The 22,715-nt window shown below is 39.5% G+C and overlaps 1 protein-coding gene across 4 annotated transcripts in view; it reads left to right on the forward strand.

Moving 5' to 3' along the window:
* The first annotated feature begins 2,216 nt into the window (after positions 1 to 2,216).
* USP42 (ubiquitin specific peptidase 42) overlaps positions 2,217 to 22,715 on the forward strand; it is a 56,602-nt gene continuing 36,103 nt past the window's right edge. Inside the window, exons 1-5 of one of the 4 annotated variants that reach the window (XM_043975711.1) lie at positions 2,289 to 2,343; positions 8,964 to 9,020; positions 13,646 to 13,895; positions 17,984 to 18,184; positions 20,962 to 21,072. In XM_043975711.1, coding sequence (XP_043831646.1) covers positions 13,655 to 13,895; positions 17,984 to 18,184; positions 20,962 to 21,072 — 553 coding nt within the window. In that variant the 5' untranslated portion in view covers positions 2,289 to 2,343; positions 8,964 to 9,020; positions 13,646 to 13,654. Of the gene's footprint in view, positions 2,347 to 8,963; positions 9,021 to 13,645; positions 13,896 to 17,983; positions 18,185 to 20,961; positions 21,073 to 22,166; positions 22,242 to 22,715 lie in introns of those variants that run through there. The other 3 variants (XM_043975709.1, XM_043975710.1, XM_043975712.1) reach the window with 3 other exon arrangements.

The following is a 22,715-nucleotide window of genomic DNA, read 5'->3' on the forward strand; positions in this document are numbered from 1 at the left end:
CAAAATTTAGGGTCAGTGCAATTTGAGAGAGGTATTTCTTCATTCTTCTCCCCTGCCATTTCATAAAATATTGATTGAACTTAGAAGGTGCACCACACTACCCTAATAAACCAGCAATTATTAAGTACCTACTATGGGCCAAGTACTGTACTTTAGTGTTGGGTTAACAAAGAAAGGCACAGGCAGTTCCTGCTCCAAATCCAAATTCTAATATTTGGGAGCATCCATCCTCCTTAACATGCAACATGATTATATTTACTTTGCAACACTTGATATTCTTTGCTCTACTGAGAAGACAAAGATTCTATATGGGAAAGGCTATATTGGAATCAGGGGAACTGCCTCCTTTATTAATTTGAAGCTGACCCTGAGCAAGAAACTTAATTTCTAAGCCTCATTTTCTTACTCTTTAAAATGAGAATAGCAATATCTATATCATTAACATTATTAGTTAATATTAGTAGAGCAAATAATATTTTTTTCATTATCAGACCTACTTCAAAGTTGCAAAACTTAAAACACGACTGAAATGTAGTAATTACTTTAGCTGTGAAATTGTCTGTGATTTATCTGAATCACATGAGATAGTGTTCTTGCTATTTCTGTATTCCATGTGTATTGATTTCATGGTGATGCCAATGAACGCTAGTGCTAGTCTTTAACGTTTACTTTTAAAATAAGCCATTTCCCAAATTCTTCATGACTTTAAGGAATTTTTCCAAGGGATAAATCCTTGCAAACTGATAGGAATTAGTGGGGAATGGTTTGGAATGGTGTAAAATGAAGGTATCTGATTACATACACCAGGAGTTTTTAACCTCTGGTCTCCAATCCATAGATTTCGTGGAGTCTGTGAATTTGCATGGAGGAAAAAAAACTTACATCTTTATTTTCATTAATCTCAAACTGAAATTTAGCATTTCTTCCAATTATTTGTGAAAAGAGGACCAGCTTTTTTTTTTTTTTTGCCAAAATGGGTCCCATGACACACACAAAAACTTAACCCCTGAACTCAACTGTTTTCCAGGGAGAGTATCTCCTGATTCCCAAACATTTTATGGATCCATGACACATTACAAAGAAAATAACTTTTCTTCAAACAAAACTTTGATATATAGGAAATGGCGCAAAACATATCACTAAGTGGATTTTCAAAGAAGCCTTCAGCCAGCAAAAATGACCAGCACTTTTGGTCAACTCTTTCTGACCCAGCCGGTGCATTCACGCGTTCCGTTCCGCCGGAGCCCACTGTTAGGGTAGTGGGGTGGGGACATTTTCGGAAGGAGGTGGGTTGGTTTGGCTTCGTGCGTGGGGACCCCGGGAGGACTCCCCTCTCCCACGTCCTGCCTTTTGTTCCTGGGGATACTCGCCTTGGAGCCCCATTAGAAAGGGTGGGTGGGATCCCCGTGCGAAACAAAGAACGCGGGGGGCGAGGGGTGCTTCTAAGTTGGGCCAGGGGACGAAGGGCAGCCGTCCGTGCTCGCGGAGCCCGTGGAAACCCCCTAGGGCGGTTAATCGAGGCCATGGGGGAATCAGGAGGGGCACTCGCGGTGCTGCTCTACGGGACCGTACGGAGGGCCCCGGGACCGGGCGGGGGCTGGGAGGGGGGGACGGGGGCGGGGAGAAAAGCCGGCAGTAGCCGCCGCAGCTGCTCTTTAAAGGGCAACTTTAAAGGGGGAAGAGAAACACACAAACACACACATGCACGCACGCACACTCGCGGGCAGGAAGGGAGCCGAAGGACGCCGGGGGCGTGAAATGGAGCGATCTTTGCACGGGTGGCCGTGGCTTTGGAACGCCTTTGGTGTTGGCCAGACACCTAGGAAACTGGTTCACGCTTTCCGCCTCCGCCTCTACCTCTACCTCTGCCGCCGCCGCCCCTGAAGAGGGCGGGCGCCGAGACCGCTTTCTCAGCGTTCCCTTCACCTCCTCCTCCAGAGGGCTCCAGCACTTTAGCGACCTTCCCCAGCCTCTAGAAGGGGTGGAGGCGGGGGGAAACGCCGGCCCGTTAGTTACTAGAAGCGCCACTTTGGGAGACCGCCTCTCAGCCGCGGGGCTGGCTGCATGCCGGGCTAGAGCACGGAGTTGGCGTGGTGCGGCGCCCCCTGGCGGCGGGAGCGGTGCACTGGCGCCGGCGCCGGCTCCTGACCCGGAGGAGGCGGCGGCGGCGGCGGCGGTGCCCGGATGGAGGCACGTCATTGTCCCCCGCCGGGCGGTTCAGGCTGTGTGCGGCGGCGGCGGCGGCAGCGGCGGCGGTAGCAGCGGCGGCAGCGGCAGCAGCAGCAGCGGAGGAGGCGGCGGCGACGGCCGGACGGGGATGGAGGGAGTGAGGAGCAGAGCCAGGTAGTCGTAGCTGTTTTCTGTCTCCGCTTTCCGACGATTTGTCCTTCCCCGCCGAAGGGGACTCCCCGGGGAGCGGGGTCGGGGCGCGGGGTGGTGTGTGTATGGGAGACAGCCTGGCCGCCTCAGCCTCCGCCTCCGCCTCCATCCCGGCCCCGGCCCTAGCCCGGCCGGACTCTGGCCGAGGTCCCGCCGTTTCCCCCTCTGGCGTGGGGGAGATGGTGGTGGTTGGGGCAGCCGAGGCCTTTCCCCGCCCAGGTGTGGGGCGGGGAGGGGGCGCCTCAGCCCGGCTCCCGGCCGAAGCGCGGCCGCCGCCCCCTCTTCCCGGCGCCGGGAGGGGGAAGGGGGTCCCCCCTCTCATCACTCGGGTGGGCGTTGCAAGGAGGGACTCGAGTGGGGGAAAGGGTGAAATCTCTCTCCTCCTCCCCCCCCCCCCGTCCCCTTTTCCTCCCCCTCCGTTGCCATGGACACTGCTCCTTAATGGTTGCCCCCCTCCCCACTCCCTCCGTCCCGCTTCATCTCCACACACTCCTTTCCTGGGGAGGTCGGGAGGGGGGTGGGGAGGGTGCTGGGTGACCTGGGGTCCGGGCCCTGGGATGGGTAGGAGGAGGCTGAGCCCGCCCCCTGGCTGGCTAGGTTCACCGGCAGGGCGGCTGCTGCTAGGCCCCAGAGCCGGTATCTTTCCCCAGGGTGGGCGTGTGCTGGAGTAGCTTCGGCAGCAGCTGGGAGGAAGGAGGGGGCATCATCTCCCTGCACCCCGCTAAGTCCGCTCCGCCTCCTTCCTCTCCTCGGCTTGGTGCCTCCCCTCACGTTCTCCCCCAGTGTCTCTTATTCCCATCCTCTACACCCCCCCCCATTTTACCGCCATCCTCCTTAACGCGTGTGCTCCCCCGACCCAATGCGCCCCCTCTTAGCTCTATTCTCTCCTGCTCCACTCCCCCTCCATTTTTTCTAGGGGAAAAAAATCCCCACCCTTATCTCTTGGCCCTCCCCTATTTAAGCTAGTTTGCCCTTGTGTGAACTGTAGAGCCCCTGCTTATATTGCTCCGGGTGTTGTGTATATAATTTTCCAACGGCAGCAGAAAAGAAGAGCTGGAGAAAGGGAAGGAAAGCAATGTAATACGGGTGAGTGTAAAGCGCGTGTTTAGGAACACATCACCACACACCTTGTTTAGTCGTGCCTTTTTTAAAAACGGGCTTCGCCTGCCTCTACAATCTGCCTTGTTCTTTATATTATTTGAAGTCATACCGAGGAGAATAATAATAACAACTTGATGTTATTTTTCTTCAGAAAAAGGTGGAGGGATGCCCTATGTAATCTAAAATTTGAAATGGAGACTTTGTAGAATAGAAATCCTGTAATCTGGGTCCTTGTATTTGAATTTAAGTTTACAGTAGGTTAGAGCAATTGGAATTTCAGCTCTTGCTTTTTTCCTAAACAGCTCTATTTATTTTCAAGTTCTTATGTTGACATCCAGTGTTTGCTTGTTTATGGGAAAGCATGGCGACTACTATAGGAATATTATTTTAATGTAATTATTTTAAAGAGCTAGTACTACAACAGTGTTGTGTTGGTCACTCATCTTTACATTAGGCCCATTGTTCCGGATAAAGATAATATGATGTAGTTAACTTTTGTGGTGTTTGTATTTAAGGGATTTTCAAATTAGACATTCCAACTTAATTTTTTTCAAAACTGTAAACTTTTAATTATCTGAAAGATTAATTCTGTTCTTTTACTGTTTATTCATTGAGTGCTCATAGAAAATAGACTAATCAATTTCACTTATGTTGTCACTTAAGGTCACTTTCACTTTCTTTTTGTAATTACTTATCCAAGTAAGTTTGGATTATAAACTGGTCAAAATCAGGCAATTTGTCTATTGAATTAAAGCAGTTAATTAAAAAAATTTGCAGTCTGGTTAATTACCAGCTTGAGGCCTGAACTTGCTTTTTTTTAAAGCTTTTTGTTTTTAAAAAGAAAATTGCTACATTATGAAATTACATTGTTTATAAAAAACAATGACATGTAACTGTTTCTTCATCCTTACCTAGATGTATGTGGATTGCCACAATGTTTAATTATTCTTTTTAAACATGAAAAAGTATGATGTATTCTAATACTTACTCATATCACCACCAATGAAAATGCCACTCATTCCAAGGAAAACATGTATAAAGTTGACTCTTAACTTTTATACTAACCTACTGGTGTCCAACCTTTGGGGGTGGGGGTAGGGAAAGAGCAGAGAGTAAGATCAGTGGCTTTGTTTTACTTTGTTACGCCTGTCCTCAGAAGCAGATGTTGACAGGAAAAAAGTAACTTTTTGTGGTAGTAGCTTACAAGTACTATTGGTGATAAAATGTTCAATCACTTAAGGAAAGTTCAACTTTAGTCATCCTGAGTCATGACAAATTTAACAGACAGTTGCTTGTATTGGGGAAAGGAGCTCATGTCAAGTAGATCTAGTTTACCGTAACAGTTTTAGAAATACAAGAAATTATTGGCCGAAAATATGTATGTAGAAGAAAAAGAAAAGGAGAATTCATATTAATTTTGTTTTCTCCCCAAATATAGAACTGCTAGGATACTGTCAGCTGAATAATACTTTCTTTATTCATTGGATTAAAAAACAACCAACCATAATTGGACCAAATGAAGTGGATTCTTTTGATCATTTATTTGTTAATGATGGACTTATAACTAAAAGTTTATATAGGAGAAATTAAAAAGTTCTTGCTACTATTTCATGTGCTGCTGTTGTTGTTTTTTTTAATAAAGCCAGACATCTTTTTGTTCTTATTATTTTACTTTTTCCTTTACCCCTCTACCTGAACTGAAGTACATCTATCTAGCTACTACTAGATGCTTTCTTTCTTTCCTTCCTTCCTTCCTTCCTTCCTTCCTTCCTTCCTTCCTTCCTTCCTTCCTTCCAGAAAGGGACATTTCAAGCTTTACCCACACTACTTTTCAAGGTGGGAGCCAGGTTGTGGAGGACCATGAATAGGAAGCCTAGTGAGGATTTTGAGCAGAGGAGTAACATTACGTAGACAGTGAGTAAAGGTCTGGAGGCTAGGAGCTACAATTTAGGTGGCTATTAAAATAGCTCCAGTGAGATAAAAATGAGAGCTTGAAGCAGAATAATTGGAGTTCTAGTGGATGTAAGGAAAGCTGTGAGAGAAGTTTTAGGGATGGAATCAATAAGTCTTGGCAATTTGTTGGTTATGGGAAGTGAATGAGTTTTAAATCTCAATTCATTGTTTCTAATCCACCAGTTAATATAACTAATTCTTACTTTTCTCGCCTAGATGCCCCTGCCCCCAACAACAATATTCCATAGAAGCACTTAGGTGTTTTGTTTTGTTTTTAAATCATGTGTATATACTTTGGTAATAGTTTCTCTTTAATTTCAGTTAGAGTAAAAATCAATATCTAGGACTCTTTGGGAATTAGTGATCTAGTTCTAAATAAGTTTTCCTAGTAGTCAATGCTTTGTCCTGTTGTATAAGAAAATTTTATTTAAAAAAACACCCTTAAAAGTCATTTTGGATAGCAGTTCTTATAATGTCATTGTATACACATATACTTATACATATATGTATATATATGCATACTTTCTTGCTATAAAAAAGTTTTATTAATTACTTTTAACATCACTGCTACTTCCTAATAACCTATTACCACCTGTAATAGAACCTTTCTCTATAAATGAGAAATATAATTAAGCAAAACAAACCAACACTGACCATTCTGACAGTGTATGTTTCATTATGTACCTAAAATCTACCATCAATCAGACAAGGATACGGAAGTATGTTTAACTGTCAGGCCTCTGTCATCACTGTCAGTCATTTAATTGATCAGAGTTCTAATTTTTTTTCAAGGTGATCTCAAGTTTCTCAGAATTCATATTTTTTATAATGTAATATAATATCCCCTTATGTTCATATACCACAATTTGTTCAGCCATTCCTCAGTTGATGGTCATTCTCTTTGTTTCTAGCCCTTTATCACCATGTAAAGTATTTTTGTTTTGTTTTGGTTTTTTTGCGGGGCAGTGAGGGTTAAATGACTTGCCCAGGGTCACACAGCTAGTAAGTGTCAAAGTGTCTGAGGTCGAATTTGAATTTAGGTCCACCTGACTCCAGGGCTGGTGCTCTATCCACTGTGTCACCTAGCTGTCCCCAATGTAAAGTATTGCTATAAAATTTTGTAAACATATCAATGCTAATAGCTAACACTTATAAAGGTCCTATTGTGTGCCGGGCTCTGAGCTAAGTGCTTTACAAATTTTATCTCATTTGATCCTCATAACAACCCTGGGAGGTAGGAGCTATTGTTGTCCTCTTTTTACAGATGAAGAAACTGAGGCAAGCAGGGGTTAAGTGCCTTGTCCAGGGTCACACAGTGAGTGTCTCAGACTGGATTTCCTCTCTCTATGACCTCCTTGGGATATATGCCGGCTAATGGGGTTATAAGGTGAAAGGATTTAGTGACTTTTCTGGTGACTATTTTTTGGGATTACAGCTGTGATTTCATTGGTCAGAAGGAACTCCCTTTTCTTTCTTTCTTTCTTTTTTTTTTGGGGGGGGTGAGGCAATTGGGGTTAAGTGACTTGCCCAGAGTCACACAGCTAGTAAGTGTTAAGTGTCTGAGGTCAGATTTGAACTCAGGTACTCCTGACTCCAGGGCCAGTGCTCTATCCACTGCGCCACCTAGCTGCCCCAGGAACTCCCCTTTCTAATATAGTTCCAAATTATTTTCTGGAATGGTTGGATCAATTCACAGTTCTCACCAACAGTACCTTTTTGTGCCTGTCAACCCATAGGTCCTCCAGATTTTACTGTTTGCATCTTTTATTGTCTTTGTTAATATGATGGGTGTGTGTTAATTTTAATTTGAGCTTCTTTTATTAGTTATTTGGAACAGTATTTCATCTCGTTTTGGATAGTTTGATTTTCTTCTTTTGAAAATTGCTCATTCATCTTTTGACTACTTACCTATTGGGAATGAATCTTTCTCTTTTATGTCTTGAATATCAGACTTTTACTAGAGATATTTGATGTAATGCCATGTTTGTTGTTTTTGGTTTTTTAAAAACAATATAATGGACATAATTTAACCTTTTCCAGAAGACTCTGAGTTATTCAAATTCCTGGAACCTTGGTTTCTTTATCTCTAAAACGAGGGATTTGGATTATATGTTCTTGAAATGACTTTTCCAGCCCCAAATTTATATGATGCTACTATGATCACATCCATGGGAGGTAATGTGGTATAGTGGATAGAGCATTCCTCTCAGATCCAGGAAAACCTGGTTCAAATCCTGCCTCTGACATATATTGGCTACATGACCTGGGAAAGTCACTCAACTTCTCAGTGCCCGAGGAATCTCTTTACTAACCTGAATTGGTAGAGGAACTTCTTTTAACTGGGAGTTCTCTATACTGGCGAAATCAGACTAGGTCCCTGTGATCATTATAACCATAAGTCAGTGCAATATTCTATTGATATTCTCAGGTGTTTTCAGCAGAGTAGTAAAAAGGCATCTGTATGTCTTACACAAAGTTTGGAAAATTTATCTCTGTTACTGGTCACCAGAGACTTTGAACCTTCACTGGAACTCATGTAAATTTACTTATCACAAGATAAATACCTATATGGCATTGCAAGTGGACTTTTTTGGGGGGCATAGAAATGTTATATAAAAGTGTCCCTAATTTATATAAAGTGTCCCTAATTTAACCCTCTTCCTTCTGTGTTGCTCCCTTGGAGGGTATCTACTTTGCCTACTACTCCTAGTCATCATTCAGCTATTAAACTATGAACTACTGTTTGACTCTTTGCTAAATGGCCATAAACTGCTATATTTTTGAGTTCTTATTTTGATAGATCCATGTTTTTGCTTGTGAATAGGCAGTTCCCTTTTTGTTGTTGTTCAGTTGTTTTCAGTCATGTCTGACTCTTAGTAGCCCCATTTAGGGTTTTCTTGGGAAAGATACCAGAATGTTTTGGCATTTCCTTCTCCAAGTCATTTTACAGATGAGGAAACTGAGACAAAATAGGGTTTAGTGACTTGTCCAAGGTCACATAGCTGGTAAGTGTCTGAGGCCGGATTTGAACTTGAGTCTTCCTGACTCTAGGTACAGTGCTCTATTTACTGCTCCACTTAGTTGCCCCTAGATAGGTTGTAACTCTACATCTTTGTGATTTCCACTATTTCCCATTCCTAACATACTGTTAGGCATTACCCTTAATATTTTCATGGGGTGCTACTGTATTTAGGTATCTTTCTGTTGTCTTTCATTTTTGCTACGTGAACCACAATCTTCCCCACTAATACATATTTCTAGTAATGTCTGTTACACCATCTCTTGTACGTATTTCCTCATTTGTAATGTGCTACAACCTACTTATCCCTACTGTGTCTCTTTCTACAGTCTTTTAGGCTGTTTATAATTTTAATTTTTCAAGATTATGAAATTCTGTCATTCTCAGCTATATAGCATTACTAGGAAGAATATTAATGTTAAAAAACCTAGGATTTTGCAATGCTGAGCAGGTTGTGATCCTTGAAAGCATTACACATTTTCCTAAATATGATCCAGCTTAATCTTTTCAGTTCTAGACCCAGATTACTGTTCATCTGCACCACTGACTCAAGACACAGACATTGAAGGTTGTTAGTATAAGCTGTCTTTTTTTCTCCCTAAATTGTTAAATTTAATATGTGATATTGAAAAAACTGAACATAACCAAATTTCACAGCTTCACATAAATTTCTCTTTTTGTCTTTGAATGTTGGTGTTAAGTTCAATTTTTTTTTTAAAAATTTCTATTTTTTAGAAAAGGAGAGGGGAATGGAGAGGGGAGCACTGTAGTCCGAAAGGGAGGAGACAGGAAAACTTAGTCCCATCCAGTGAGGTAGTCACAGGTGGGCTGGAAAACCAGGGAAATGAAGATTGTTGGGAACTGCCCTTAGAAAGAAGTTGAAGTAGCTAGTTGTGGTCCCTTTTTCAAAGGGAGGAGTGGATAAAGGCTTTGTTGGAGGAAGTAGCCACATTGATCATAGGTTGTGCTGTAGAGACCCATAAGTGGCAGTGCCTATGGGTTAGTGATCCAGTTCTGGGACCATTCCTCAGAGGCCTTCGAATAGAAATTACTTTTGGTAGCTCAGTTGTCACTGAGTAATGACAATATCATCCCCAGTATCAGAGGAGAAAACTTCACACAACCTCCCTGTAGGTAAAAGAAACCCAAGGCAATGCACTAGAACTGAGTTAAGTGTAAAGAAACTGAATGGGGTGGGAAGATAAGAGCAGATGCAGCAGAAGAGTTGCAAAGAATGAGCTCTGGTTCTTCAGGATTCTCAAGAAAATACTGATCAGACCTTTGTTCAAGTGATTTCACCAATAATATGTTTTTGTACTGTTCATATCTGTGCATATATTTTACATATTCAAAATAAAGGCATTCCTGAGTCTCAAGGCCCTCCAGTCGTGCAAGATAAAACTGCCTTCATATAGGCCAGTGAAGCCTACAGACCATTCAGAGGGGAAGGTAGGCAGGTCAAGGGTCATACCTAGGACATAAAACCCACTATATCCACTACCATCTGTATCTACTCCATTACTCCGTGGGAGATTCCTGAGAATGAATAGTCCTGATGTTCTTGGGAAGCAGAGTCTGTACTGGAATCGAGTTTTCCAGTCTCCATCTCCATGCTGTTTCCCCATATACATCTGGTCAACCCAGCCCAGAAACTTCACACTGCAGCATAGTGAAAATGTTACAGGCTAATTGTTTAGTTGCATGTCCATAATCTGGACAACAAATGTTTTTCTTTTCACTGTTTTTCCAGTGTGAATAGTTAAACCAATCTCTTTTGCATTATTGGGAATTTTACTGAAAAGTTTAAGTTATAAGTAGTGCTCGATGACATCACACAAATTGCATCTGCTAATAGGAACATTTGGATAATGTAATCCATAGGAAGTTCTTTTTCATTTTGGATATTTTCCATAGGGTTGAAGAACACCTTCATTGAACATATTGTACTTTCCTGTTCAATACTTCACTTGATGTTAATAACTCATTGAATTTTTTAATAAAGTAATTCTTTTAGGTGTATCTCTCATGGAGTTTCCCATTATGTGGACACATGAGTAAGATATGGCAAGTCTGAGGAGAGCCTTCAAGTTTATACTTTGCCTGACTGAGTTAATTCTTCATAAAAATAAACATGGACATTTTTTGTTTTCTACAACTTTCTCAGTCAATTGTGTGATGGTCCAGTATGAAAAGTAATAGCCCGGAAAATACAGCCTGTTCCATTTTCAAGTTTTCATTGAGAATGCTTTCAGGCTGTGTAACCCTGGGCAAGTCACTTAACCCCAATTGCCTCACACACACAAAAAAGAGAATGCTTTCAATGCATTCCTAGGCTTTTCTCATAAAGACTTAACAAGTTTTGAGAAATCTAGCAGTTGAATTGTTAGTTGTCTTTTCTGTCACTTTTTAAAAAGTGCTGTAGTGATCTTTTCCATTCTCTTTAGAATCATTCCCTTTTGAAAGAGAATTTGAGAATTGATTCCTGAGTACTTCTAAAATTGTCTTGTTTCCAGTTTAAGTTTTTGGATCTGCTTTTTATACTCTTTCTCTAATCGCCTTGCTGTCAATCTGTCCAATTATTCCTTCTTGTCTTGGTGGTGTATTTTCCTCTCTCAGCTTCCTTTTATTTTAACTTGATGCTTTTAATCTACTTAGAATAGACTTGAAAACTAGGTTATCTAAATTTGCTAAAATTATTTGTAAAATAAGAAAAGATAGACCTTGAGTGAGAGCATGTGGCTCTGATATAAGTGAAATGTGTAAACTTTAGAGTGTGTGTCATTAAAAAGAATTCTTTTGATTATTCAGAGCCTAGGGTTGGGGCTCTGAATTTTTAGTTTTTCTGATTGTCCAGATAGATAAAATTGCCAGATCTAGGTGAGTAAGGGGATTCCTTCTTCTATGAAATGCAAAAGCTTTCATTCATACTTTGTGATTTTTTTTTTCATGAGTACATTTGGTGTAGTGGGAACCAGGAATCTTCAATCCTACTTTTTGCCATCAACTAGGTAGCTATGGGGCCATGGGCCAGTCAGTCTTTCCGGTCTTCTGAACAAGGCCTATCCCCTTTGTTTTTCTTAATCTGAATAGTTAGAACTGTCTTTCATATTACTGAACATTTCACTTTGTAGAAAGGAATGCATTGGACTAGAAAAAATTTTAAACCTCTTCAATTCTAAAATTCTAGGATTCCAAGGGAAAATTGTTATAATAGTAATTTACTCAAAATATTTCAGTTTGATTCCATTTTAATGCTTTTGCCATATTTTGTAAGATAATAGGCTTAGAGCTGGAAGGTCTTCCAAGGAAGCCACTTAGTCTGACTCCCATATTTTATAGATGAGGAAACTTAGGTACAAGGAGGTCAAGGAACTTGTTCAAGATCATTTTGCTAATAAGATACAGAGATGTGATTTGAATCCAGCTCTTCTGGATTCAAATCCAGCACGCTTTCCCCTATACTATGCTCTTCCACAGACTCCATCTAAAATGTCACATGTGAAGGCTCCTCTTCCACATGAGCCAATTCATAAAGTTGGTTTTGATTTTGTGTGAAAAGTAAAGTCATCTCGATGTGCTTATGCACCCAGGATCCCTGAAAGGGAAAAAATAAGAGTTGGAAAAGACAATCAATAGGACACTGATAACTACTAACCTGTCTGCCTCCATTTTTATCCTACAAAGTCTGTATGAGAATAATTACACACATGTTGAGCACGTCTTGATGAAAATATAAGAAAATAGTAGGCAGGCTTTCACAAATAATATCCTACAGCAGACCACATCTTCATAGGCACAGTTGCCTAGAAGGTGCAGAAAAGATAAAATCCCATTGTACTTATTGTTTCTTGACTATAAAAAAGCATTTTCCTTGGTAGAATAAAATGTAATTTTAGGAGCTCTCTTCCAATAAGATGTCCCCCATACTCTTGTGCAGTTATACAAGACTCCTTAACAGATGCAAAGACAGAGACAATTTTGTTCTGTCAGTCCTGACTTTTGATAGCAAGTAAGGCATACAACAAGGAGAGACATATTCATCAAAGGTGTTTATTACTTTCATGCAGAATATTCAATAGAGTCCAAATGTAAGGAGTATTTACTACAGATGATACACATGTTTATAGATGACAATGAACTGACTGATGTTTTAGAACACTGAAGAGCCTTCTGAATTAGATTCACAATCATTCAAAAGAGTTTGGCTTAAGAATCGACACTGGAAAACTATAGTATGTGAAGAATGCCTGATTCCCACACTATGAAATGCAGTTGGATGGATGGCCAATTGAGTTGGTCCATCAGTACATATATCTGGGACAAACACTGCAGATGGACAATGATCTGGATATAGAATTAGATAGGAGCAAGAAAATGGACTGGATTACATTTAGCTAATTCTTAGTACTTTCAGTGGCCTCACAATTTTCCCTGAAACAAAAACATCTTTTAAACACCAGTATTGTTCCAGTGATTGCAGACCATGGAATAATACAGCCCTCCAAAGAATCTAGATTTCAGATAATCCCAAGGGCAATGGAAAAAAGACATAGTGTGCTATCACATATTATCAACAACTAATTGTACCTTAAATATATCACCAAACCTATGTGATAGAAAAATATAGATGGGCTGCTTATGTAGTAAGAGTGAAAGGCATATCTGGACAACTCATGGGTGCTGAACTCGTACCCAGGTAATATTAAGGGATGGCTTGGACAACAGCTACACAGAATGACAGACTAGGTAAATTGCCATCTTCCTTGTTGGAAGGAGCTCACACATTAAAGTTTTATTGAATTCACAGATTCATTTAAGTATTGAAAAAAGCCACACTTGAATTTTGGCAGGAAAGGGTACAAAATTAAAATGCTTATTAAATGGGCAGGGGCGGGGGGAGACTAGATAGAGTAAATAAATGTTGGAGTCCAATTTGGAATCTTACATTCCACTAATATTTTTGGGGTATTTAAAAATTAATTGAAATGTTCTTAAATGTGACATTTTTTAAAAAGCTGATATTGCAAGGAATGTTATTGTTATAAAATTATATTTCACATGCTCAGAAATTTTAATGATTAATTTGAAAATGTTAATTTACAAACAGGAGAATTTATAAAACCAGAATAGGACAAATGACTCCACCCTTTCTATCTACTTATGAGTAGCATTTCCAACTTTATATTTTTCCAGAGGTGAACAATGACTATAGTTGACAAAGTATCTGAATCTTCCAACCCATCAGCTTGTCAGAATCAACCTGGCAGCTCTGTGGCACCTTCACTCGGAGACATGGACTCAGGCTCTGCAAGTTGGGGAGCTGTATCTTCTTTGACAGACATCCCCAAACACAAAATTTCTTTAGGACCAGTACCTGGTGCTGCGATTTATTCTAATTCATCTATATCCGACAAACCAAAGCCATCAGCACAGAAAGATCAATGTGAGTATTCGTTTTTCTTCTTTGAAGAGAAAAATGCAACCAAAGATAATCCTATCTGATATATTGCTTTTAGTTTTGTGGCATAGTGTTTTGTGTTTTAAATTCGCTAAAGGTCTCCTTATTTTGTGATGTATACATGCCTCAAGTGATCGATAAATATTTTGGAATATATTGACAGAGTGTTGTTAATGTGACTTTTTGTAGTTTTATTGCTAAGTCCTGGAAGGATAAACTTTCTCCTAGCGAGAAGTTTAATGAAACAAGTAATACAAGTCACATTCAACGAACTTGATAGTTGCTTTCTTTACTCTAGATTTTCATTTCTCTTTTTGTCTCTTTGTCTCTGTCATGCCTGCCTTCCAGTAGCCAGATGAGTCTTGGCCAAGTTCAAAGAACTACTTAATCTAGCTGTAATGTTAAAATGCATTGAAAGAGACTTGATAGCAATGCAAAGTCAAGTTAATTGAGTTGAACTAAAGCAGCCCAAATAAAACATCGAACTTGTTAGCAGATAAGTCTAATGCAGGCTTTGATAACTTTGCTCAGATGACTTTCAAATGTAGAGAAAGGCAATAATTTCTACTTGGAAAGATTTTTGTAGATAACACTATTTGTATCACTTTCAGTATATTTATTTTAAAATATATTGAAACTGTGGTTGGTTTTTAATGGCCTTTCATCAAGGGTTCTTAACATGTGGACCATGAACTTTTCAAAAATATGTTTTGATAACCATATTTCAATATAATATTGTGCATCTAAAAACACTCTTCTTAGAGGGGACCCATAGGTTTCACTAGACTGCTGAAGGTGTCCATGATAGAAAAAAGGTTAATAACTGCTACTCCAAGTCAACCCTGATAGGTCAGAACTTTATTTGGCTATTCATGAGAGTGAACTTTTTTTTTTTGCAGGGCCATGGGGGTTAAGTGACTTGCCCAGGGTCACACAGCCTCAGACACTTGACACTTACTAGCTGTGTGACCCTGGGCAAGTCACTTAACCCCAATTGCCTCACCCACCCCCCAAAAAAAAAAGGAGATGGGAAAAGAACAGTTAGCATATCATTAATTATCATGTCTGAATAAGGACTCTGCCTGTGATTGGATTATAAGTATTAATTTTTGCCATAATATAAATTATCAATATATATTGCCAAATATAAATGTACTTAAGAAAGTTAGATGCATTGTGGCTTATTGACATGTATAATTCTTCTGTGTAGGAGAGTTAGTTCAGGCAGACACATTATAAGGGATAGAGACTATAGCTGTCATTTCATTGGTATGGGAGACTCCCTTTACCAATGAAGGTTAGCATCTTCCCTTCAATTTATAGGTTTTAAGCAGGACTTCTTAACCTTTTTTTTGTATTACTCACCCCTTTTTCAGTATGGGAAAACCTGTGGCTCTCTTCTCAGAGTAATGTTTTAAAATGAATAAAATAAAATGCATAAGATTACAAAGGAAACCAATTATATTTAAATAGTTATCAAAATATTAAGAAATGAAGTTAACAGACCTAGATTAAGAACCTCTGTTAGGGATTTGGCTAGAGCACTGAGAGGTTGAGTGAGGTGCTGAGCATTCTATATCCAGTGTGTGTCAGAGGCAGGACTTAAATCCATGTATTCCTAGCTCTGGACCTGATTCTTTATCCATTGTGCCACACTGCCTCCCTAGTAGATGTTACATATTCTTAGATTTTATAAATGCATAAACAGGACACTTGCTGTACTAATTATTATTTTTAGGTCTTTATCCTTGAAGCACAGGCCACTCAAAGAACAACTTGGATGGCTCTCTTAAATATTGAAAATGATTACAAAATACAATGGAGTCCTGTTTGTAGTTCTTCCATGAAAGATAACTTATTAGCTTTAAGTATGACCCTGGGATCCCCTGAGAACTGGCATTACATAAAACTTTTTCCTAAAGGTGGGCCCCTTATAAGACACTATGGAGATACAGTTCAGATATAATAGAGTTGAAGTAATTGTCATACTGTAAAAATGTAAAAATAAACCAGAGAGACTTAAAACAAACAAATATAAAAATCATTGTATTTAACATATTCCCTACAGCCTCCGTTCTGTTCTTTAGTCCTAGTGAGGATAGCTCTCACAAAATCCTTATGAATCTAACAAGTCTATGTCCATTCTGATTAATGTCTTAAGAAACTAGCCAATTAACATGACCCTGGCAATAGATTTTTTCTGTCTCTTTGTAAACAACAATAGCTCCCAACAAAATAAAACAGAAGATCCAGGCTGCCTAGTTGTGGTTTTTCTGATAAAAGGCACAATATAGCCTCTTCTCTTTATAAGCACATACCTGTCGGTGCCATTCCCTTAAGTATTTCTTATCATACCTGCTCTTCCACAGCTGTAGTGCCTTTATCTGCTGTTCCCACTCACTTACTCTAATCATTCAGTTTTCCAGATCCTTCTGCCTCCTCCCTATTGTCCCAAAGATTCTGATACCAAGTCTCTTTATGAAATCCACAGGATGTGTATAAATGGTCTGTTTCTAGTTTTTCTTTTTACCTTTTCTAAGATTTTTCAGGCAGGTAGGTAGAAAACAAGCATTTATTAAGCACCTGCTATGTGCCAGGCACTGTCCTAAGCACTCTACAGAGATTGAATTTGAGCCTCCATCCTAGAAGGTGGGTGCCATTTATATCCCTATTTTACAGTTAAAGAAACTGAAGCACTGGTTAAGTGACTTGCTTAGGGTCATACAGCTAGTAAGTGTCCAGGGCTCCATCTACTGAGCTACCTATCCAAACTAAAAGTAATTCCCTTTATCTACCACTGTTGCCTTTCTGTGGTATGGAATGTTCCTTTAGCCAGAATACATCAACCTGATTTTAATCAGTTTCACATTTAAAACAAAACTAAAAAACCAAGGATAAGAATAGGGATTTGGCCTATTATTACATTGGCATAGGGAACTCCAGGGTGAGGAAACTTCCTCTACCAGTGCAGGTCAGCACCTTCTTTACAACTTGTAGTCTTAGAAAGTTGCCAAGAACACTGAAAAGTGATTTGCTTAGGGTCATACAGCCAGTTTGTGTTAGAGGCTAGATTTGAACTGAGGTCTTCCTGGCTTCAAGGCTAGCTATACTATACTATACAGCCTCAAAAACAAAACAAAACCTTAAAAAAAAATTCCAAACTTTAAAAAATATATAAAATACTCAGAGGACTTAGATACTTATGGCTGTCTAAGATGCTAAAATGGAAAAAGTATTGGGTAAAATACTGATTAAAAGTTCTTAAGGCTTGACTATTCTCAACACTACAATGATCCAAGACAATTGCAAAGGACTATTGATGAAACGTACTATCCCCCTCCAAAGAACTGATATTGATGGAACACTGAAAAACTTTCTTTCATTTTTTCCCCCTTTTAATCAAGTTTTCTTGTACTAAACGACAAATATGGTAATATTTTATATAATCATACGTATATAACTCATATCTGATTGTTTGCTGCCTCAGGGATGGGGGAGGGGAGGGAGGGAAAGAGGGATGGAAATTGAAACTCAAAACCATAAATAAAAATGTTTATTATTTTTTTAAAAAGTTAAGGTAGCATTTCTAGCTCTCATATCCCAAATGCTTTTCAAATTTTGTTTTGTTAGTGCCAGTAATCTTCCACATTAGCCTATTCAATTCAACTACAGAATGAGCCCGGTGTCCTGTTATACCACTACTATAAAATTTATTGTTCAATTTAAATGGTTCTTAATATTGGAAGAGTTTTGGATTGGAACTTCAGTGGTTTTGGTGAAACATGTTAATGTAAGGGCTTTGCTGATACTTATTTAAATATGAGAAATGGACAGGTCTTTCATTCCCTCTGTATTTTCTAACAGTTATTGTTTTATTAACCTCCAGAAATGTACAAACTTTCTATAGTTTCAAAAATGTCTACCAAGTATGGGTTATTCTGAGAACTTAAGGAGATGATTGCCAGTTAGAGTAATATAGAGTCTTATAACTAATAAAATTTATTTTTTAAAAAGGTCAATATCTTTTTTCAAAGGTGACATATTGAAATATGGTGTATTTTGTTTTTGAACAGCTACAGGTGATGGCATTGCACCTCCACAGAAGGTCCTTTTTCCAGCCGAAAAAATTTGCCTAAAGTGGCAACAATCTCACAGAGTTGGAGCTGGGCTCCAAAATCTGGGCAATACGTGTTTTGTCAATGCTGCATTGCAGTGTTTAACATATACGCCACCTCTTGCCAATTATATGTTATCTCATGAACACTCCAAAATATGTAAGTTTTTCTTTGATGCTATGTATTTGTATTGTTTTTCTATGTAATTTTATTTCTTTATGAAAGTCAGAATGTATAGTCAACAAGAATCTGTTAAACACTTATTATGTGAACAGTAGCACCAAAATAAATATTAGTGCATAGAGTCTGATTTGGATTCTTGTATGAGCCTGGAATGGAAAGGGGAGGGCTTTTAGTGTACAACATATGAAATCCAGCAGCTCAAAAAGCATTTTGTATCTCCTTCAAACAGAAGTGTTTTGAAAGAAATATGTTTAATGATCATTTGGTATTTCTCAAGCTGGCATTTTTTTATCTTGCCAACAAATAATGTATGACACAAGCAACATGGGACAAGGATCATGGGATCATAGCATTCAAACTAATATCAGAAGCCATCTAAGCCAACCCCCTTATTTTCCAAATTAAGAAACTGAGGCACAGGGAAGGGTAACATGTTTCAAGGTTACACAATTGTAAATATCAGAAGCAGGATTTGAACTCACATTGTCTGACTCCAGAGCTAGAGCTCTTGCCACTGTATCAAGGAGTAACCTATCTTCTACTCAGCCTTATTAAAAGAGGATGGAAGAAAATTCTTATGCTGTTGTGTCCCCTGAAGCAGTGGCAGAGAAAGAGCTTCTCTTCAGTTCTTTTGTTGGGAGGAGACTAATTCCCCTTTTCTTTCTCTTTCTCTCTCTCTCTACCTTGTGCGCTCTCTCTCTCTCTCTCTCTCTCTCTCTCTCTCTCTCTCTCTCTCTCTCTCTCCCCCTCTCATGCCCCTCCCTCTCCACCCCTTCTCTCTGTTTACCTTCCCCTTTTTCTTCTTCCTGGCTCATATAAATCTGGAGATCAAGAAGAATAGTTTATATGGTGTCTTAAACCAGTATTAATATAAATGTAAACAAACCTATACTCTCTTGAACTATATTATCCTGGTAGTATTAATAGATATTCAATGGCAGAATAATAGGTAAAGAACTTAGTACTAAATTTTGAACATATTTATGTTTTGTCATCTTGCCTGTTAAACATGCTTTCTAAAGTTCTTTATCCCTGTAAATTTATCTAAAATGTGGCATAAACTCATTCTCAGGTTTTATTGTTTGACATTAACTATATGCTAATGATGTATGAGCCCATCCATGTAAATACTCCATGCAACAGTATGGATTGGATCACAAGCCCACTTTGTGTGACTCTTGTCTGTATACCCATAAATACAAAACACGGAGTCCACCTAGTATATTAGGATCTTTTCTCTTGATACTTTGAGAATACTGATGGAGCATTCAGATTCTCTGTTAGTCTTCCCTCTTTTTTTTTTTTTGGTTTTTGGTGAGGCAATTGGGGTTAAGTGACTTGCCCAGGGTCACACAGCTAGTAAGTATTAAGTGTCTGAGGTCGGATTTGAACTCAGGTCCTCCTGAATCCAGGGCCAGTGCTCTATCTACTGCACCACCTAGCTGCCCCAGTCTTCCCTCTTGAGGTGACCAACCCATCGCTTTTTTACGCCATTAGGACATTTTTCTATTTTACTACCATGGCTAAATAAATGCTCTATCATAATATACTTTTTCTACAGTAGAACTTTCTTTTGATAATGATTTTTTCCCCCAATACATATTCCTTTTGTTATTAAGGGGTATTAAGTTGCCAACAGGTCTCTCTTTAGCCTTCATCCTTCACTGTAGGTGATAATTCTTCATTGATATATTCAAGGCTACTTCTGTTCTTATTGAAAGCAGCATATGAATGAAACCTGTCCAGTAGGAATGATGGGATTATAGGTAGTAGGAGCTGGAAGGAAAGGTGCCTTAGAGATCATCCAATCCAGAGCTTTCATTTTACATTTTTTTTTTTTTTTAGTAAGGCAGTTGGGGTTAAGTGACTTGCCCAGGGTCACACAGCTAGTAAGTGTTAAGTGTCTGAGGCCGGATTTGAACTCAGGTACTCCTGAATCCAGGGCCGGTGCTCTATCCACTGTGCCATCTAGCTGCCCTCATTTTACATTTCAAATGTCAGCTATTATAGATGAGGAAACTGAACCTCACAGAAGATAAGCTATAGATCATAGACCTAGAGCTGGAAGGGACCTTCAGAAATATCAAATCCAACTTCCTAATTTTACAGCCCAGAGTGTTAAGTAATTTGCCCATGGTCATAGATCATTCTGAGGTGAGATTTGAGAGTGAGTGAGTGTGTGTGTGTGTGTGTGTGTGTGTGTGTGTGTTTCTTTGCAGGGCAGTGAGGGTTAAGTGACTTGCCCGGGGTCACACAGCTAGTAAGTGTCAAGTGTCCGAGGTCAGATTTAAACTCAGGTCCTCCTGACTCCAGAACCAGTGCTCTAGCCACTGCGCCACCTAGCTGCCCCCATATATATATATATTAATGATCATTTAATGATCACATTGACTGCCTCCCCATGGGAAAGTGACTTTCCTAAGAATTTAAACCCAAATCCTTTAACTCCAAATCCAGCACTCTTTCTACACAATGATGCATTGCCTCCGGAGGAATTACAGTTGAACTAAAAATCTCCCATAATCCAAAATGAAACTGATTAGGTTCCTGTCACTGTGTTTTATAGCTTTCTCTTTTGGCCACATGAGAGAACACCTGCTGTTATTTCCCTTTAAAAGAGTAGAAAATATTCTCTTAATATTTAGGATAACTTGTAGTGTGGGAAAAACATTTTAGGTTTTTTTTTTTTTTCAAGTCATCATGGTATTTATCATAATTTTGCTAACTTTAGTGTTTCTTCCATGATCTTTCAGGCCATGAGCAAGGATTTTGTATGATGTGTACCATGCAGGCCCATATTACCCAGGCACTCAATAATCCTGGTAATGTCATCAAACCAATGCCAGTCATCAATGATCTTCGACGTAAGTTGCTTGGGACACCTCTTCATAAAATATTATTTAGAATTTATTGGCTAGTTCATCTTATTTACCTTCATAGTAGTTAGTGACAAAGTCTTAGAAATTGTATATCAGCCATCAGGTCATTTTCCTTCCTTTCTCAAGAAGTTCAGTATCTGACTCACAGTCATCTGCAGTACACTAATCCTTTCCCTTATTTAGTCAAACTCCCTCCAATACCCTGGTCTCCCATTTCATTACAGTCCTTAATTCCCATGACCTCCACTTTAGACATACACAGGGATAGTTCCACTGTGAATCTCAAACCATCATTCACGAATGTTCCACTTTTATAAATGAAGAGTGAAGAAATTCCTCTTTCTGATCATAATCTCTTTTTACTTCATCTCTCCTTGTGCCTCACTCCTCCTAAATCTACTCTTTGTTCTCATGACCTCTAGTAGATGTACTCTTGTTCATCATGACCTCTAGTAGATGTACTCTTAGTGTTTTTCTAAGCCAACAGCCTTGCTCTGGCTACACTTTTTCACTCAACCCTGGAATTACCAGTTCAGCCTCACACTCTCTCAATTCCTTGCCACTTTGCTCCATTATCACCACCTGTCTCCTCCCTTTTAATTCTTTTGCTCCTGAACAGTTCCAGAGGAAGTCATACAGTCATACTGACTGGTTCTACTTGTTATCTAATCTCAGTCTGGCCATCCCTGCTTCATGGCACTTATTCTTCCCTAAGTCACTGTTGTCTCTTTCCTCAAAAAAACTGTTCTATATGACTTCTCACTTCAGATATCCTATACCTCCCTTGCCCCTCTTCCTCTCAGCATAAGACCTTCACCTCCTATTTTACTGAGAAAACAGTCAAATCACTGAGATCCCTCATTCATTTCTCCTAGTTTATATCTAAAAAATCCTTAACATAATCCTTATTCTTTTCTTCTTTATTCCAGTCTGTAAAGAAGAGGTAGCACTACTTGCTAAGTCCACACTCTTCTCTAACACATTTTATCTTAGGCCCTCCCAGCTTTTCTAGCAGATTTCCCCTACAGCTATACCTTTGTTCTGATCTTTATTCTCTTTATTTCCTATCTCCTTTTCAGCCAAGGAGTCCAGTGCCTGGTTCACAGTCTTCTCTACACTCAAGTCCCTGCCCTTTTACTAGGAGACTTCACTATGTATGTTGGTGCTACCTCAAATACCTAAAAACCTGCCTAATTTAAAAAAAAATGTGCCCAGATCTCCTTCATTCCTAAACAAGCCCTTCAATGGACCCTGCTATTCCTTCAAGCTATCATCATCAATATCATCATTCAGCCACTTTCATGGCCAAACTTCTAGGAAACTTATCTATATTCTTTGCAGTCTGTTCCTGTCCTCTCACTTATCATGCCTTTGAGTCTGGCTTCCAACTTTATCAGTACACTCTTTTTTTGTTTGTTTGTTTGTTTTGTTTTGTTTTGTTTTGGTTTGGTTTTTTTGTGAGGCAATTGGGGTTAAGTGACTTGCCCAGGGTCACACAGCTAGTAAGTGTCCGAGGCTGGATTTGAACTCAGGGACTCCTGAATCCAGGGCCAGTGCTCCATCCACTGCGCCACCTAGCTGCCCATCAGTACACTCTTTTAACAGCCAAATCAGTAACTTTTTCTCAG

This window comes from Dromiciops gliroides, chromosome 1, assembly GCF_019393635.1.
Source record: "Dromiciops gliroides isolate mDroGli1 chromosome 1, mDroGli1.pri, whole genome shotgun sequence".
Lineage (NCBI taxonomy): Eukaryota > Metazoa > Chordata > Mammalia > Microbiotheria > Microbiotheriidae > Dromiciops > Dromiciops gliroides.